Below are 20,219 nucleotides of genomic sequence, written 5' to 3'. Positions count from 1 at the left end.
CTCACCTTTACTGAGTTCAGAAGTTGGCCACAGTTAAACTTTCAAAAAGCAACAGAGTGTGCATGTATGAATGAGATCTCTTACTGAAGCAACTGTTTAGTGGGGAACTATGTAAAACAAATTTTCAGCCATGAAGCGCCCTTCTTCACTTTATATCTAAAGCTTACCTAACATCTCCCAACAATAGTTGGTTCAATAAAATGCATCTCAGAATAACCCCTTGCTTCTTATACATTTCCTAGACAGGCTACAACACCACTCCAACACCATTACAGTAAAACCTGTCATTTCACTGAAAGTCCACCTCCAATTCTAACCAAAAAACCTAGAAACTGTCCTTTCTTTCCTCTGTATATGTGCAAGCCACAAACATTCATCTGTTAAAAAATATACTACAATGAACTAATATGGATAAGGTTACCTACCTAAAGCACTAAGTAACAAAATCATGTATAGCCTAACCCTCTGCTCTTTGGTATTTTGGAAGTCCTACTGCACCCCAATTCCTGGTTACAATAACATGAACCGAGTTAAAAACACCACCTCCTCGTTCTGCTGAAGTTATGCAACCCTTTAGTGCTTCTGAAGTCTGACATTTACTATACCCCTGGAAAAGTACTGTTAGAAATTAAAAGTAAAAATTAAAAATGCAAGAGAAAAGGGTTAAATTTACACAGTTTAACAACTTTAACTCTGAACAGGAGTCTCGCAGTAGTTCCATTTACTGAGCAGAGGTAAATAAAACCTGCATTCAATGAGGGTGAAACAAATCATGCTTCTTGCCTGTTACATGCAACCCACTGATTTCACTTGATTTGGTTTAACCCACACAATTTGAGTACTCCTCTTCCACCTCCATGTGCCTGGATTAGATCCAAGTCTTATTAAAAAGTCTGAACTGGAAATAAGGGCATTTCAGATAAATACGTGCAGAAGCAGGGGAAAGTGGAGCTGGATTTGCTTCTGGCACCACAACTGTGCCTCAACCTCCAGCTGAGCTGCACACCACACATATAGGCCGGCGGCTCCGACAAATCACCAGCAACAACCGTCTTCGGCTTTTTTTCCTTCTCTTCTTGCTCTTTTGGAAAAAGTGCATTGAGATTCCCTAGAAATACACATCTTCTCCCAGCCCCAACCCCCAGCCCTCACTCTCCCTATGCAGAATTTCCATCGGAGTGAAGCGTGAGGCCCTGACCGCCGTCTCCCCTACTTCCAGCCTCTTCTGCACAGTCCCCCTGGAGTCATATCGAGCCCATTAGACAGGATTTGCAGACACGTAAACACAAGGGCCATGTAGGAGAAGCTGCGTCGTGGTCCTGCCGGTCCCAGTGGGCTCTGCACTGGGAAGCGGGTGGGGAGCAGCTTCCCCTTCCCCAGCTCCTGGCACTGCCATCGCCTCCCTCCCCTGCCAGCTCCACCTTTGTACCCCTCGCCATTCCCACAGCCCCCCACACGCTGGTCCGGCCCGGCCCGGCGCGGTGCGGCTCACCGAGCTTGCCGCGGGACTCGTCCAGCTTCTGGATCTGGTTCTCGAGGAAAAACACGACCAGGCCGAAGGCCAACACGGCCAGCAGCTGCAACTTGGGCGGCAGCATAATCCTGAGCAGCCCCATCAGCAGAAGCAGCAGCAGCAGCGCCGCCCGCCCGGGATCACGACATAACGCGGGGCCCGGCCGGGAACAGCCGCCGCCGCCGCGGGGACACAGCGAGCGAGCGAGGCCGGCAGAGAGCGGGACCTCGGCGCGCGCGGAGGGACGCGGCTCTCACATCCCCGCCGATCAGCACCCGCCCCCCGCGCGGCCCGGCCCCGAGCGCGCTCCGCGGTCACCCGCACCCCTCCCCCCGCCTGCGTGCGCTGCTCAGCAACCGAACGCCCAGCCGCGCGCACGCCCCCGCGCCCTCCCATTGACCAGCCACGCGCAGGGCCCGCCCCCGTGCCCGTCGCCATTGGACGGCCTCGCCGCCGCCCCGCCCTCGCCCGACCCCATTGGGCAGCCCACACAGTGACCCCGTCCACAGAAACTCCCCCCACGAACAGCCGTAAGGCCCGACACCCCGCCTACATGCGCTCCTTCTGGATTGGATGGGCTACGCCGTGGTCCCGCCTCATCGCTCAGCTAGTCATAGGGGCGCAGACAGCCGCATTCGGCTATGCCTTGTTGCTATTGGACGAAGTGTGCGTCAGTCGTGTGAGGGCTGAAGTTAGTCTGTTATGAGCGGAAGGACCTTCCAAGGACTGTCTTATGTGATGCCTAATGGAAATCAGGATCCGTCACCTGCATTACAAGCTTCTACCCTCAGTGGAGCTTCTTGGTTGTACTCAGGCGTTTCCCAAAGGCAACTCTGGGACAATAGTGTCCCTCAACGACGCGAGAGGTTCAGGGACACATTTTGGTTCTCCCACAGCAGGCGGCGAGCGGCCATCATGAGCGGGCGAGGTCCTGACGCGGCTTCGCCGGCCGTGGCGGTTCTGCACTAAGATGGCGGCGGTTGCCGGAGCGACGTGGCCGGGGCGCCTCTGGTTTTGTCTCCTGGCGGCGCTGCAGGCGGTGAGGGCAGGCTCAAGTCTCCTCGCGTTTGAGGGGCCGGGCAGCGCGCCGCTCGGGCCGGAGGAGGCTGTAGCCCGTGCACGAGGCGGGGCGCGGCGCGGGCGGGCGTGCGGATGGGTGAGACGTGGCCGCTCGGAGAGGCGGAGGTGCCGCCCCAGGCCTGCCCGCTCGGGGCCAGCCGGGCGGCGAGGAGCGCCGGGGCCCTTGCGCGGCCTCCTACTGGCTCCGCTGTGCTGTGGGCGGCTGGAGTCGGAGCAGCACCCGTGGATGCTGCCTCGTGCACCCCGAGGTCGCCTTGGCTGCGTCAGGCGGGCACCGTGAGGCCCTTACAGAAGTTCCCTGTAGCCCACTAATGGCCGCCTTGGCCGGACGAAGGGCTTTCAGGCTTTTCTTCCCTTGCTAAGAGTGCCTGATGTGCCCCAAAATTGGCAGATCTGGGACAACCGGGGTTGTTTAAAACAACCGGGGGGTGGGGCTGTATCCTATATTGGAGGCCTGGTTTTGCCAGCTGGGATCCTACAAAGGTCCAGCAGCCACAGGCTGAGATATGTATGGGCAGCATGGGACACCAGGGCCAGCTGCAGACTTCAAGAGCTCACAAGCTGCCTGAGAGTGGGAATGTTAAAAAGCTTCTGGGCTGCCACTGTGCCTTTTAAACTTCCAAATGGACCAATAGCCAGGCCAGTGTTGGTGGGTCATGGATGGCAGCCTTCCCTGCAACCCCTCAGTCCCCTGCTCTCCTTCAAGAGGGAAAGTGACTGGCTCAGGATGCTTGCTGCCCACATGTTGCCACCAGGGTGGCAGCAACGGATGGGGGAAGCCCACCAGTGAGTCCTCTGAAGGAGTGAACCCCAAGGAGCCAGAAAACTTGCCTTCTCATAACTTTGTACAAAAAAGTTGTACAAAACCCTGGCAGGAGTTTTGTAACTCCTGCCAGAGGGTTTTGAACATGAAGCTGCCGATGGCTCTTCATTTTCCATTTTTGTAGTGCTACAAAAAGAAGCATGCTGGGGCCCTTGTCCTGTCACTGTCCCATCTAAGATCGGAGACCCTGTTCTCTAAAATTTAAGTCATAACTCTAAAGCAGTGGGGGAAGAAAACTTAGACGTTCCCAAGCATCCGAGCACAGGAATTGTAGACCCTTACACATCCCTGCACTGAAAATAAGAGTTGAAAAGGAGTCAATAAAATGTTAAATCTGCTTAGCCACTCTTTTTTTTTTTCCCCCCCTGAAGTGAGGCTTCACATTTAGACCCGTGCTGAAATTAATAGTTTGTTCAAACAGACCAGCCTTTGGTGGCCCCAGCTGATGCAACATTGGCTTTCACTAGTATCTGATTTACGTTTGGTGCTAATTCTGAGTTGTGGCTGCTGTAACAAGTTGAGCCCTTGAACAGAACCTTATTTAGTGTCACTCTCCACCATATCTTATATTTTATGTAGAATTTGAACCCACACAATGAAATTAGCAAAAAAAAATATGAAGATTTCTTACTTGTTGAGAGCTTTTGGGTGTCATTGGACACCCAGATATAGTTAGGTACTTTATGGATTGGTGATCAGTTTATTTCTAATAAAACCATTGTGTCCATGTCCTATTTGCATGTTCTTACTCACCTTTGCCAGCTGGAATCTAGCCAGGATTGGTGCTGAAATCCAGTAAACACCTCAGCTTTGGATATTTGAGTATGAGAAATGAAATAGCTGAGCACCTACCTGACTCCAGCACACTGCAAGTGTTAATGCTGAAATGTGGAGAGTAGAAGAGAGCCGAATGTGCTCTGGGGCAAGGAGGAGTGGGGGGGGTCTCATCTTCTGTTGTAGTCTGGAGAGAGAACTGGTACAGACTTAGTTCAGTTGTCACCCAGCAAATGTGTTCCATAATGGAGCAGAGGCTTATTTGTAGCATTTTTTTTGACAATGGCTATTGAGCAGGAGTGGCAAATCACTTGAGAGCCTCGCTTTCTCATGACATTCTTCCCCCAGTTCTACTGGCCTAATTCAAGCTGGAGAGGGAATGGGCAAGGCAAAGTAGAAGGAGGATCACAAGTAGTTGGTTTGGGTGAAGTGAAAAGAAAAGACAAATTATATCATTTAAGTGTGAGGAAAATAGATGAGTTTCTTGATTATTGAGCATTATAACCAGAATTGATACTATGTCTAGAGATTCTTAAACTAGAGTAATCATCATAATTGATTATCAGGGATCCGAGTTTTATGTTGGCTGCAGGAAAATGAGGATTTTCTCCTTTTAACGCTGTGGCGTCAGCAGTAATGGTGAGGCCAGGGGAGGACTGGGCCCAGGCCCAACACAAGGGCAAGCCCGAACCGGGAGATAAGACAGCTTGCCGCAGCAGGTGGGGGGGGGGGGGAGGGGGAGGCGGGGTGAGGGAGAGGGAGAGATTCCTCCCTGCCCAGCCCAACACAGCAGCTGCAGGGAGAGGGGAGGAGCAGGCCACCTTCCCCAGTCTTCCCTCACCCCTGCTCCCCCATGTCAGCCCCGAGGCCGCTCCTCCCATCCCCCCACACCACCGGGTTGGCCCGGGCCCGCAGCTCCCCCTGGCTCCCCCACTATGGCAGTCCAGCAATTGGCTAGTTACCACATACTTCTCCAAGCCCAGCTGCTATGCCATTTATGTTCCAAGGAAATTGAAATTAACCTCTAAGCAGCATGGTGTGTGCAGACACGCAGGCGCATTCATACCACACTGCCAGGCACCTGTGCACCCGCGGCGCATCTTAGAGGGAAAGCTGATCAGGAATGTACGCAAAAGTAGAGTTCAGAGAGGATATGTATTACGTATATATCTTTAGTGGTTTCCTGATTTTTATCTTCTTGAAAGTAGGAGACATCCTTCTTATGGGTAGCACATTTTTAAGGATGTCACTAGGTTTACAAACACTAATTGAACATCTCATACAAAAGGGATATTAAATCTAAATAATTTGTCCTAGTTCAAATAAGATTAGTTGCATCATAAAGAAAAGAACTCAAGGGTCAAGACTTGTTTCCTGCCAAATACATTCCTTTTCCACAAGTATAAATAACTATTTTAAATGTAGAAAAAGTGTGATGATTGTTCAAATATATTCACTTGCAGCTATCTGTTTATGGGACAAAATTGTCATCAGAAGCATGCAGAGAACTTGGATTTTCCAGCAACTTGCTATGTAGTTCTTGCAGCCTTCTTGGACAGTTTAGTCTGAATCAACTGGATCCATTCTGCAGACAGTGTTGCCAAGAGGAAGCTCAGTTTGAAACTAGAAAGGTATGTTTTGGACCAAATCCTATGATAACATTTAAATAAGTAATCATAATATATATGTGCATTAGAACCTCAGTTTCTTGGCAGTCCAATATAGAAAGAATCTGAATTTGCAGGTGGCATACTTTCGTTTTTAAAGTAACATTCTGGTGTGGAGCACCTTTTGTTGTTTGATTATAGACCTCCTGGTCACTGGGCTAACACTGGTTGTCTTATAGTTGACACCATAGTCAGCTTTGTCTTGACTTGGAAGAACAAGTAGGTTTTGATAGAAAAGGGTAAAACTGGAAAACAGCAAGAACTGATTTTATTTGTACTCTTTTTGGTGCTGTATGACTCAAATATTATTGGCCAGCAAAGATTTTCTATAATGTTTTTTAATCTCCATGGTTTGCAAATCCACAGGGTAGTTTAAAAATAATTTCTTATATTTAAAAAAATATTGCTATGTCCGAAGTTTATAGAGGTGCAGTATACATCACAAAAGTAAGCCTAACAGCTTAAGTTTACTAAATTCCCTTTACCTTTTTTATATTTCTAATAGAGCAAGAAGTTTAACTGGATATAATATACCCGCATATTCAAAAATGTCAGCATAGTTCTAGGAATTATTCCTGATGAGCCAAGGAAGTCAGCATAAGTAAAATTACAAGTAATTTTCATTTCTGGCTGTTCAAAAGTATGAATTAAGATTGAATACGTTAATCTTATGTGCAACAGTATGTTAAGATTGAAATGAGTTGATTTTGAATTTTCTTATCGTACGCTGACCAGCTATTGGTAACTCATTGAATTCCGCCTGTGATGGGGATGGGGGATTACAGTTGTTCCCTATGAACAAGAAATTCATAGTGAGCACAGTTTACACTAAGTGTCTGTCCTTTACATGGCACCCATTGCTACTACTGATTGGATTTTTTAGTGAGGCCTTTGTGACAAATCCCAGCATGGTTGATTGATCCAACCTTGGCAAAGCACCAACCATTTAACTTAACTAAAAAAGATTAAGTAAGCTTAATTTTCTGTCATGTTATTTACAAAGCACTTTTTAAGATTTTATGTGATGTTTATTTTGGCAAAGTGGAACAACTGGAAACAAGGTCTTTATCATGGAAAGTGTCATGCAACCTTCATTTGCGGTTTTACCGGGCTTGTTTTTGTTGCTTTTAGTTTTAAGCACCATTTTACCTCTTAAATCTCATTTTTCTTTTCAATTGATAACATATAGGGCTTCTTTCTTACATTTTTCTGATTAGAATATACACTCTTCATTATATGGAACTTTACGTCAGAAACTTTCTTGGTTTGAAAAGTAATGATTCCATAGTGGATCTGTTTCTTGATTCAGTAGATTTACATGATGATTGCTAAGATGAAGGTATCTAAAAGTAATTTAAGGTGAAAAAAAACCGCACATTGGTTTTATGGTTTTCCAAAAAAATGAGTATTGTAGACTCTTGATGTTTGGCATAAAATTAGAACTTCAAACATCTCAGCATGTCATTATGTCATTAATTCATGCAGGCAGTCTTTGACAGACTTTGAGTAGTAATGCTATTCATTAAGATTGATAAATCAGTGATTGTGATCCCAGATTACACAGGTTTTTGGGGTTTTTTTAGAGTAAACTTTTTCACACATTAACACTACAGATTGTAAAACCTGCTTTAAAAGCAAAAATCAGTCCTAAAATGGAGTTTTTAAAGCCCATACAATGTTTTTAACTTGAATTTGTAAAAATCCTGAAAAGGTGCTGCTGTCTTAGATTTTGCAGTTTGAGGAAGAGGGAATCCAGTGGGTCTTGTGAAAACTTACGTAGCAGACATTATACTCGCCACTTTGCAAGTTGAGTATTTTTGTCAGTTTTTAAAAGAGCTTGACATTAATGATATGACAAGTTAATGAGATATTAATAACTTGAGTTTTCAGGCTCTTAAATGTTTCTTTTCTCCCCCCTAACATTGCAGCAGGCAGCGTGATATGGGAAGGCTCCCAGCTGTGAAGACCCTAGCTTCACTAGTCATATATTGCCAATTCCTGAATTACAGGACCTCTTAAGGTCCCTTCCAGCTCCATGTTTTGTGACTGAATTAAGTTTTCCTCTCCCTTTAATTATCTTTGTCCAGAGCACATAAAACATTAAGGTAAAAGTGTTATTCACGTAGTCTTCTAATCAGTATAGTGTTAGTGTTAGCCTGACAACCTGTTGTAGCAGTAGTCCCTCCTCTGACATATGTTGAATGAAAACCCAATGTCATGCTGAAGGATCAAGATAATAGTCATAAATAAGCAATGTGAAAAGACTTTCATAAAAATGAAATGTGTGAGTATAAATTGGTACAATCTATGGAGTAGGTAAAATGTGGCAGTATGTCAAAAATATGCCACGAGATACTGATTAACAAGTGTGTTAAAAGTAATGAAATATAACAGGTGAGAAGCCACTCACTACCTGCCAGTGGGATTACAGGTGGATTAATAGAAAAATTTCTGGACTGAAACTCGGGGTTCTTAAATCCTGTTTCTGGACACTATGCCTGTTCAGACATAATATGATATTGGTTTTGGGGATTGTTTGCCTTATCTTCAGGTCCATTAGTCTTAAAGCTGAAGTTTGGTTTATGCAAAATGCTTCTTAAGATGGTAAATTTTGATGTTGGTACACTTAATGCTTTAACTAGAAAATCTGATTTCCATTTAATAGTTTGGTACTCCCAAATAGATCATTCTATGCATAAGCCTTTATGAAGTCCCTTCCCATACCAGAAAGTGTCAAGGTCCCTGTATTATTTGATGGTAACTTATATGATCTGAACTCATGGCTAGCAATTTTGCAGCTTAGCCTTTTATCTATACTCTTGTCAATGTCTGTCTTCGGTTATTCTTTTCTTTTATACTAATAAAGACAAAGTGCCAGATATATTTTAATTAAAAGGAGTTTTAAGATACACAGAAGACTAGTTTATTACCCAGAGAGTAGAGATCCTAATACAGAAAGAATACTATTAGAGTAACTCCTTATGTGCATGGAACAGCTAAGTGAGGGAAAACATGTAAATAGTGGGAAGACTTAGTAGTCATCAACAGCTAATCATAGGCAATATAATACAGGAAAAGGTTTCAAAGAATAAAGGAGTACAAACATACTAGCTTCCAGAGAGTCAGCATTTGGCAACTGGAGAAATCTAATAATTTATTGTACAAATAAAAGAAAATAGTAAGGGCTACAAAATGTAGAGGTCCTTAAGGTGAGAGACTGGCTCCCATGTTGGTCACGGAGTATGTTACTAAAACCATCTCAAACAGTTTATAAAGGAATGCTCAATGAAAGATTAAAATAATACGTATAATGTTTACTTCCTAAAACAAATTATTTTTTGTGCTACTTGAAACCTTGATGCTTAGGTTTCTCAATTACAGTAATTATTCCACCTCAGTATTGAAATGTGGAGAAACAGATTCTGAAGAAACATTTGCATTCATCATAGTGGGAAAGGTTCTGATTAGTATTCACAGAAATCCACAATATTAAAATTTTTAAGGTTCTTCAGTAAAACAGTATACTATTTGTTCCCCAGTGTACACTAAGTGTTCCCCACTTTTTTTTTTGCTGATTTTGATAGGAGTAGTTAGGCTAATGATTCTAAGACCGGGTGCTGTCAAATTATTTTAAGGATGCTGTGGCATACAAACACCTACACATGATTCACAAGACAAGCTCAGAAGTTTCCAACAGGAATTCAAAGTGTCAGAAACATTCTGACTGGGTGGTCTGTCTTAGTGTTTTGCAGCAAGTGAGTAGCTTTATTATAGGGCTGTCAAATGATAAAAAAATCTGATTGTGATTAGTTGCATGATTTAAAAAAATTAGTTGCAATGAATTGCTATTTTAATCACATAGCTAAAAACTCAAGATTGTGCACAAAAAAATTCAAAATTATGCAAGTATTTTTAATGGTGTGGGGGTGGGGTGTGTGTGTGTTGGGGGAATTTGTGAAGGTGGGTGGGGTGTGGGGTTTGGACGCCAGGAACGGGTGGGGTGGGGTCCATGCACACCCTGGCAGGATGCAGGGTACTGTAGGAGAGAGGGGCAGCAGCTGGGATGGGAGGCTGTGGTTTGGGAGTGAGGGGCAGATGCAGATACAGTGACCAGCAGGTAAGTCTGTGGAGGGGGAGGGACAGAGGGAAGGGGCAAGGAGTGGATCGAGGCTCCCACAGTGAGGGAGGGAGTGGGGCACAGGCTGAGTGAATGGTGCCAGGGGCCAGTTGTGGAATACAGCTGTGGGCTTTCATCCAGGAGCATGGAGGGGGAGGGCTCCCTACCTCTGCATGCATCCCCAGGGGAGGCATGGGGGGCACGTGCCCCCTGAATTTGTGTGTAGGGTGGAAGTAAGCTGCCTGCTGCGGGCTGGGGCTCTTTGCCCTGAGAACCACATGCTGGCCATGACACGGGTCCCCCACCAGGTGGCAGGAGGCACAACGTGCCATGTCTCAGCTCCCAGAGCAAAGGCAGCAGAGTGAAGAGCCCCAGCCCACAGCAGGCAGCTCACCTCCACTTCTTGCACAAATCTGGTGGGGCAGGGGGCACATATTCCCTATGCTTCCTCTGAGGGTACACGCAGTGGCGGGGAGCCATGCCCCTGGATGAGCCACCGCAGCTTTGTCCCACAACCCACCCTGGCCCTGAGGCCCCATTCAACACAGCACCTCCCTCACAATGCGGGCCTCTATCTGCCCTCCCCCGTCCCTTCCGTCACCCCTGCCCCTCCACAGACTTACCAGCAGGACGCTGCTCTACACATTGTCGTGCTGCGTTCCTGGCTGCATGCATGCTCCGGCTGCTCGTGTGCGTCTCCCTATGTGCCACCCCTCCCCCCTATTCCTGCTGCAGCTGCTTGGAGCATGTGTCCAGAGACCCCAAAGCAGTGGTGATGATGGCGGAGCAGCAGAGCCCAGGCATGGGCTCCAAAACCACATGATGATTAATGCATTAAAAAAATGAATGCAAAACCAATTAACACTTTAATCGCACATGTTAACAGCAATTAATTGATAGTCCTACTTTATTTTTTTTCTATAGTCAAAAAGCAAGTAAAAGCTAAAAGCTTGCACTTTCCAAGGAGGGTTTTGAGTCTAAAAAGTGCCACTGAGTTAGGTTAACGTTAAAAATTTTTGAAAATCTCAGCTGCTTAATAAATTAATTTGTTTCTTAAAATGTGCAGTCATTTCTACAGTTACTCTTTTCCTTCATGTAGCAGGACACTAGGGTGCCTGCTACTGAGTAGTAGTAGTAAAAAGGGCTCAGCTGCCAATTACCAGGGCAGCTCAGGTGCCGGTTGCTGGGGCAACCAGGCAGGTCACATGGCCAAAAAGGGGCAGGGCAGGGCCGGGCCTTTATAAACAGGCCGGAGCCTATGGAACAGTTCCCTTCTGGCAGCCGCAGGAGCAGGAGCTCTGTGGGAGAGCTGAGCAGGCCGAGTGGATGGTTGCTGCCTGACCACGCTGACCGGCTGCAATGATGCAGGGGTAGAGAGAGAACCTAAGAGGAACATAGTGAAGAGCCTAGTGAGTGCAAGCTTTGTGTTATAAGCCGGTAGGCTTCTTGTTTGTGTTGCAGCCACTTGGCTCATGGTTTTGTTACTGTTTAAGACTGGAGGACCGGGTGAGGCTGGAGGGGTGTGAGGAGGCCTCACGGGAGCTCCCCAATAATCTGGGGTTTCCTGGTGCCCAGTGGGCACAGCGAGTGGTGCCGGGCGGGCACAGTTGTTTGCGCCAGTGGGGCGTGTGTTGGGGGTGCTGACCCCAACCGGAGGACCGGGTGAGGCTGTAGGGGCGTGAGGAGGCCTCACAGGGGCTCCCCAGTAGCTTGGGGTTCCCAGTGCCCAGCGAGGGCACAGTGTGCAGTGCCACAGGGGGCACAGCATTTGAGTGCCGGAGAAGCGTCCGGAGAGTGTGGGGGTTGGGACCCCAGCCCACGAGGGCGGTTGCCCAGTAGGGCGCAGGACCCGGAGGAAGGGCCAGGGGGCCAGGCACAGCTACAGGCTACCTGAGCCCTGGGCGCGAGAGGTGCGATATAGGCCCAGAGGGGCGAGGAAGCGCGAGAGGTGCGGCTCGAGTACGAGAGGCACGGCATAGGCCCCGAGTGGGCGAGGAAGCATGGGAAGTGCGCCATAGGCCCTGAGAGGTTGAGAAGCCCGGGGGGGGGGCGAAAGGGCTCAGAGAGGGCGAGAAGCGTGGCATAGGCCCCGAGAGGGTGAGGAAGCGCAGGAAGCGTGGCATAGGCCCTGAGAGGTCGAGAAGCCCGGGGGGGGGCGAAAGGGCTCAGAGAGGGCGAGAAGCGTGGCATAGGCCCCGAGAGGGTGAGGAAGCGTGGCATAGGCCCTGAGAGGGCAGGAAGCCCGGGGGGGGGGCACATGTAGTTTATAGACACCCACCAGGGTGTGGGCAGGAAAGGATCCTGGAGGGGCTCCACTGTGGTGGGGACCACAGAGGGTCAGAGGGGCGCAGGGTGCGTGACCAGCCCAAGAGCGCCAGAGAAAGGGGCGCAGGTTGTGTGACAGGCCCAGGAGCGCTGGTAAAGGGGCACAGGTTACGAGACAAGCCCAAAGGTGCCGGTAGAGGGGCGCAGGTTGCACGACCAGCCCAGGGGCACCAGTGAAGGGGTGCCAGATGCACAATAAGCCCAGGAGTACTAGAGAGTGGATGCCAGGTGTGTGACAGGCCCGGGGTGCCAGAGAGGGGCACCAGGGCGTGACGAGCACAGGGGCGCCAGGTAGGGCGCTAAAGGGTAAGGACTTGATAACGTCCGGGAATAGCTGTGAGGCTTGGGGCGTGCTGAAGGGGACATAGGAGGCATGCATTGCCCATAAGACTGGGGTTGCACCGAGTCACCCCATATGGGCCGGGGTAGTTTACCATAATGCCATGTGGTAGGAGATTGGAGGCAGCCTCCCATAGAACCATATACATACCAGCAAGACGTGGCGGGTGAGAATAGGGGGCACTAGATTGCCTAAGTGGCACGGCAGGAGGGGCACTAGTGGGTGCACGGCCGCCCCTAGGCCCCGCCCCGTGACACTTCACTACAATAGTTCCTTTAAATACCGTCTACGTCTAAAAATGATATCAGTTGTGATATTAGCAACCCATTAGTTAATATTTTAAGTATCAGGTTAGATAAGGAAATGACAATGGGAATAGCCAGTGATCAATCTGCCTGCATACAAGGACGTTTTTCTAGTTGTTCAGTGACCTCTTCATATTCGATATGCTGTGTATGCAGTATCTGTGAGTCTTGATGCAGAAGGGTTTTGGTCAAAGGTCTTTGAATTGCATGTTCAGTGTGTTGAAAATTCAGTTTCAGGGAAGAAATCTTGTTATGGTAGACTGCTTTACTGAGCCCTCTGTGTTATGTTAATTACAAACGGAAACTTGTCTAAATAAGGCAGAGTTATCCATTATCTTTGGTAGTATTTATCCCTGTTGACCCACTAACAGCTGTTGTCAGATATCTGAGGTTAAGAAAATAGAACATTCTTTACAGATGATGATGCTTTCATCCTAATGTCATATTTTTAGATTTTTAAATGAATTTACTATGTTTAGGTCTCAGAATTCAACATGAATATGATTAATTCAAATGTCTTCCTACTTGCAGGCTTTCCAAAAATGAAATGAACTGAAGACTATTCAACTAATTAGTATTCTATATAAAATACTTCAACATCTCTAATATAATCTATGATTTAATCTCATAAAGTGGTACTGCTCCTCTGTAAGCATTAATTACTTGCTTGAGATTCTACATATTTTGCTTTCACGTGGCACTGTATAAAATAGGCACTTTATGACAGAGCAAAACAAATCAACAGTTTTGTGAATGCAGATACAAAAATAGGTAGATGTTACTGACCCAGAACTCTAATGTATATAAATATGTTCTTATTTGTAAGATGAGATGTTGTCAGGAAGGGAATAGAAAGTAGATGGGAGAATGAAAGCTTCATAGACCAAACTGCCCTCGTACTATAAATGAACTGTAATTTCTGGAAAAGAGAGCAGCAAGATTTCTCTGACAGGCAAGGAAACTCCAGTTACAGATGGTCAATCATTTGATGAGGAATAAGACTAAACCAAGCTAATCTGAAATATGGGGCTAGGTTCAAAATTAACTTCTGAAACCAATAACTATGGAGATATGAGTACCTATTTGAAATAAAAAATGACCTGTTACACAATTCTGTGGTACATAAATTCTATTCACTAAATTTGATCAAAGGCTTTGCAAGGCTTTTTTTCTGGTCTGTTAACATGACTCCCCGGCATACCTGCTCTCATTTCTTTACAGATTACTTCAGATACTGGAACTCTTCAACTCTGCATCTTTATATTACCATGAACTAGATAGTTCTAGGCACATACATCCAGCTGTCATTGTCTCAGAATCCAACATTTTTATCTGTTTGTGTGTGACGAAAGACCACCTAATTAAACTTAAAAAGAAAACCTTAAAATTATTTGATATTTGATTGTAAAAGGTATTTTGTATCAAATACTCTGTGTGTAAGAAAACTTCATTCTAACATTTCATGTAGCATTTTATCGGAAAACATAAAATCGGGTATAAAATGCTTTATCGACCTTATTTTAATATTTTTAGAAATATGGCATGCAAGACAGGCCAGTATTTACAGTTAAATAGGTTTGCATGGTTAGAACCAATCCATTTAATGAATGTGTGTGTTCTGGGACTATATTTCTGAGGCTGGTCATATCTGTGATATTTTATTTCTTAGGTCTATTTTCAACTCCAAATTTGCAGAAACTTGATTATGCATCCTGGGTCAAGTTATAGCCCCATTGAAAGTATTGGAGGCAGGATTATTTTATATAAGCAGTCACACAGACTTTGGAGACCCTTTCCAATGTGTGAAGTTTAGTGTGAGTAAGACATTAAGCAGTCAAAACTTTATAATATTATTCATAATATTTATGTAAATGTCCATTTCAGAAAAGTTGCTAAAATTGAATGTTGTTGAGAGATTTAAATTCAGAACTTAAAGGGATCTCAGGAGATGTAGTCCAGTGATGCTTAACCTAGAATCTTCAGACTAGATCTGTGCCATAGAGCCATATCAACTGGCCCATAGGAATCCCCCCAGGTCTGGAAATCGGGCAGTGGAGGAACAGCATTAGTGTTAATTGCTGTGACTCCGAAAGCCATGGCAGTGAACACTGCTACTGCTCCTCTGCCATCAAATTTCTTGATCCATGGGGAGCCCCATAGGCATGAATGACTGGTGCCTCCAGAGACTGGAGGAATACCATGGCAGTGAGCAGAGACCACCTGCAGCCATTGGTATCAGGAGTGATGAGCAGGGACTGCCTGCAGCCGCTGGTATCAGTGTCAGAGGAGGGGGGTGGCGAGTGGGCACTGGCCGCATTGGTGATGGGGGGATTGCGAGTGGCGACCTCCCACAGAAGCCAACAGTGGCTTCAGCACCAGCCAATCTCAGGGGGGAACACACATCTCTTTGTTCCCCCCTTGCACGTCATCTATGCCCATAGGACAGATGACACTGCCCTGGCCCACCCCACACCAATCACCTGGCCTGCAGAGCCAAAATAATTAGGCATCACTGAGACTGTATATTCTGTATATAGTAAAAGACAAATAGAGGTCATGTGAGGTGCAATTTGATTTTGTAGTGAAAGCTAATCTATTTATATTGGTGAACCTGGCTACATTTCTGTTGTTCGGGTTTAGTGTTCATCTTGGTTATCTCTTTCTCTTTCTTTTAATTCATGCTGCTGCCTCATTGAAGAAATCTGAAACAAGCCAAGTTTGTGTTTTGGAGGAGACTTATAAAATACCAGTTTGATAAAGCCAATAGGCCTATGTCAAAATGGTCAAATAAAGTAATCTTTGATTAATTGAAGAAGTGATTATGCTAGGGTGGATGTATTTATAAATTGGATAAGAAAGTACATAGTAGGATTAACATTTCAGGCATTTTTTTCAGCAAATAGCTTTACCATAATCAGTATGGATCAATACTAGATACAGATTTTAAATAATATTTCAGAAGTTTTATCCTATTGAACTTGTGTTTAGGTTCGTTGTTTGGATATGTGCAATCTAAATTCACTGCATTTTTAAAAGCTCAGGCTCTATCTTTCTCTGCAGATCAACCAGTGGAAGTCAGTGGTGGGAAGTGGGTATCTTGAATAGATGGGTATTAGTATAAAAAAAAATAGTCGTTGTGGTATTTTTCTAAATTAATTCCATAATTATTATTATTCCACAGGATAGTGCCTAGCCTCAGATTAAATCTAACTATGATAAATCCTTTAATGGGTTGGTATTACAGATTTTCAACCCCATATGTTTAATCCATAATCTGGTTTTAAAAAAATTCTAATAATTTTATATTGGGAAAACACCAAGAAGTGTGTTGGGTTTTTTGTTTGTTTTTTTTTTTTGTTTTTTTTAGGAAATTGTAATGACAGCTTGCTTTCACTCTAGCAAAATTTGGTGGGGGGAGGGGAGAAGACTTTCAAATGCTTTCTTTACCATAGACTGATATCCTACATATTTTCAAATTAAATAATAAATCAGCTTACCTGGGATATTTTTGCCAGGCAGGTGGAAGGCCATTAGTTTGATTTATCATTGTGGTGAGGACACCACCATGGAAAAATACTTGCCTAGAGGAAGAGAGGCACAGAGCCAGCGGGATACTGCCGGGAACCAGAAGTACAGCCAGAATGGGGCTGCTGAAAGAAAAAACACCACACGAGGGAAAGGAAAAAAAAAAAAAAAAACCTGCCCTGGACCAAGGGAGAGCTGGGAATGGTGCCAGCACCGGCATGGACCTGCTTTATGGCAGCATGCTGAAGCTGATTAGTCGGCCAGCCCCCTGGGGGAAGTATAAAAACTATGCCAGACAGAGATCAGAGAGGACTGGATGTGAGTCCTCCAGAGGACCCAGAGCAGCTCAGAGCTGTTTGCAGCCCCTCAGAGGGCATCTGGTGGCAGCCCCAGGAGGGGCCAGAGAGGAATAAATTAAGCCCAGGAGAGCATAATTACTTACCAGAAATAGAACACTGGATCCTGGATGCAGCCAGCCAGGAGTGAGACAACGTCCAACCTAAAGAAGAGAGAGAAAAGGATTCACACCAGGAGGAGACAAGAACACACTAGGGAACAAGGTAATCTGGCCCAATAAAAGTACAGGCCAGTTGCTTTATGGCCTAAAGCTGGAAGATACACCATCCAAACCAGACTTGACTGACTTAAAGGAGATAACAGATAAACCTGTGCTGTGATGAGCACTAGTCAAGGCCTGGAATTAACATCTGGTAGGCATAAGGCAGGGTGTAGAAGAGGCAGAGCCCCGAGGCAGAAAGCCAGACGGAAAGATTGAAGAGGGGACCCAGGAAAGGCAGGACACAAGATCTTCCTCCCAATAACGAATTTATTCCAACAAAGACCTGGCAAGCGAGAACCCCTGGGGACCACCAAAGATATCTGACTGGACGGCAAGCTGTCAACCGTTAAAGGGACGGTGGCACCTGAAAAGCCAGTTCCAGCAAAATGTGCTAGTGAGCAGCATGGGAGGTTGCAATCGTATAATAACAGTAACAGAGTATAGGTAGATTTTGTTCTTAATAAATTCTTGATAATTATGCAAGACTTTTAAATCTGTATTTCATCTTTTTTTTAAACTGAAAACATATTTTACTTGTAGCATATTTACACACAGCTACTTTTCTTTCTGTGCCATTGTAAAACTTCTGCTTATCCAGAAAGCTTACAGTCTTACAGCAAATCCTTTGGAAATTTATTCAGATGCTTAACTTTAAGCATGTAAAATATTCCCATTGATTTCAAAGAAGCATATTGTTTGCATTGTATTGATTGCTACATACTGAATGACTACTCTCAGTGGCCATAAAAACAGCTTCCATAAGCATTTTAAGTAATTTATAGATGTTTATATTATGATCTACTTAAATGTTTTTTTGGTTTTAGCTTCAACCCTTATGGAAAGTCCACACACAATTTCAGACTAATTCACGTGCTGCCTTACACAGCAAGAAAAAAAGCCAAACTTATTTGTAAAGCTCCTTTGTAAAGCTTCCTAAAATGTTCTTTGCAGTATAATAGAGTAACAAATTACCTTAGTCTTTTTGTGATTCCCCCTGAAATGTTTCTTTTTCTTAATCTTGGCAATACCAAAATACATTACTTTTACGTTCAAAATAAAATGACATTACTTTCTTACAGCATTCAGAATTCTGTGAACAGAAAAGTAAAAACTGGTGCATTTGTCTGTGTCTTTGTTTTGTTTTTTAGTTTTTGCTTTATAATAGCAAAATAAGGAAATGCCATTAAATGAAGATAATATGCCATTTCATAGTAAACATTAGGAATTTACTGCCAAGGATATTTCAGAACTGTGGCTGGATAATTCTATGATCTATACTTACATATAAACAAAAAAAAAGGATAATTTAGCTCAAGCTCGGACAGAATTTAGACATGCGCTGAACAGTTTGTCAGTGGAATATGAATTGTCTTTTTGTTTTGGGAACATGGTGGTTACCTTCTTCAATTATCAGGGTCTTGATCCGGGAAAGCATTTAATTGCTGAATCAAATTTTAGATGGACTCTTATCCAGTCCAGCTAATTCTTTATTTCTATTAACTTGCCTAATATTTCAATACTTCCAACCATTATTGTTTTATGCTATATAAAAACATTTTTAGTTAAACTATATTTGTGCTAGGGTCATGCATCCTTTTACATAATGGCTGCTGACAGACATAGGGAACAAAAAACATGCTTAACCGGAAAAAATAGTGCATTAGTTAGACCCAGCTCTTCAGCATCTGTATAGAGCAGGCACTTCAGTGGGGCTTTTTGGCGCTTTTATCTAAAGCTGATTCAATGAGCTATTAGGTAAAAGTGCCCAAAAAGCCCCACTAAAGCACCCAATTATACAGATGTTGGGTAAGCCAAGTCCAACTAATGTGGAGCCTCTTCTGGGCATGTACTGGGCTCAGCATGGGAGCACACAGAGTTTAAAGTAAAGCACCATTTTTTCAGGCTGGGGGGTGCAATTACTTCTGTAAGCAGCCAATGTGTCTGACAGAATAACAAAACTTAATTTTTCCTCCTTTGGGTTTCTCTTGCCTTGTCTCCTTAAAAGTCCATGTACCTCCTCCTGCTTTAGAAACTTTGATATTACCAGAACACAGTATAGAAAATGACTTCTAAGGATGAAAGTTGTTTTACTTCAGTTTCATTTGAAAAATATTTTAAATCTGATTGCAAGGAACAGGTTAGACTTTAAGCTTCAGCTGGCGTGAAAAGAGGGAAGCTGCTAGATGGTAGTGAAGGAGACTGAAATTTTTGTAAACCTTAAGTGTGTTACATACTTCTCTGTTTCTGAGTACATATGCTATACCTTTTTAGACTTAAAAAACCCTTAAATTCATCCCTTCCTGCCAGCAAAGGTCACTTTTTCACATTGATAAAATAGCAAGTTTAATGGTACTGCTGTGTATGATTCACTGAAATATGTAAGGGAATAAATGAATGCTACAACAAAATTAAAAAGAGGCCTTAATTCTGTAGACTACTGTTTATATAAACAAGGATCTGCAAAATCAGGCTTTGGATTGTCCAGTAAAATCTTCCAAATATATGCTGAGAGGTTGAGATGAAAATTAAAAATACATAAAGGAAAGAACCCCTTTACCAAATGAGTTGCTGCTAAATAAGAATCAAGCTTAAATATGGAAAAGTACAATTAGTGTGAGCCCTTCACAAATGAATTAATGACAGATTTGGTGCATCACTACAAGCTTTCACAAATTATCGGTCAAATCTGAGCCCCATCCTAAAAACACTTACTCTTGTGAGTCGTGCAAATGAAACATCTCACAATAAGAAGTGTTTACAAAATCTGTCACATCCCTGAGAGGTGTTCATTAATCTTGGTCTGATAATTGGGGTCAAAATAGCATCTTGCGTATTTAATTTGCTGAGAATAGCATAAGATGCTGCGGCTAGTAAAGCGACCAAAATGCTGGCGTGCATCCATAGATGCTTCTCAAGCAAATCCCGGGACGTCATTCTCCCCTTGTACTCGGCATTGGTGAGGCCGCAGCTGGAGTACTGCGTCCAGTTTTGGGCTCCACAATTCAAAAAGGATGTGGAGAAGCTTGAGAGAGTCCAGAGGAGAGCCACGCGCATGATCAGAGGTCAGGAAAACAGATCTTACGATGACAGGCTGAGAGCCATGGGACTCTTTAGCCTGGAAAAGCGCAGGCTCAGGGGTGATCTGATGGCCACCTATAAGTTTATCAGGGGTGACCACCAGGATCTGGGGG

The 20,219-nt window shown here is 44.6% G+C and overlaps 2 protein-coding genes across 2 annotated transcripts in view; one reads left to right on the top strand and one right to left on the bottom strand.

The window, feature by feature from the left end:
* Positions 1-1,855, bottom strand: part of HS2ST1 (heparan sulfate 2-O-sulfotransferase 1) — a 157,549-nt gene extending 155,694 nt beyond the window's left edge. Inside the window, exon 1 of the mRNA XM_090048534.1 lies at positions 1,493-1,855. Within this exon, the coding sequence (XP_089904660.1) occupies positions 1,493-1,616 (124 nt within the window). The 5' untranslated portion in view covers positions 1,617-1,855. The remainder of the gene's footprint in view (positions 1-1,492) is intronic.
* Positions 1,856-2,228: 373 nt separating this feature from the next.
* The window catches only part of SELENOF (selenoprotein F), a 54,260-nt gene continuing 36,269 nt past the window's right edge, over positions 2,229-20,219 (top strand). Inside the window, exons 1-2 of the mRNA XM_090048575.1 lie at positions 2,229-2,552; positions 5,654-5,821. Of these exons, the coding sequence (XP_089904701.1) occupies positions 2,484-2,552; positions 5,654-5,821 (237 nt within the window). The 5' untranslated portion in view covers positions 2,229-2,483. The remainder of the gene's footprint in view (positions 2,553-5,653; positions 5,822-20,219) is intronic.

This window comes from Crocodylus siamensis, chromosome 5 (genome assembly GCF_052110815.1).
Source record: "Crocodylus siamensis isolate JL-2025a chromosome 5, ASM5211081v1, whole genome shotgun sequence".
NCBI lineage: Eukaryota > Metazoa > Chordata > Crocodylia > Crocodylidae > Crocodylus > Crocodylus siamensis.
Note: the sequence above shows the minus strand (reverse complement) of the source record. Positions and strands in the feature narration are given on the sequence as shown.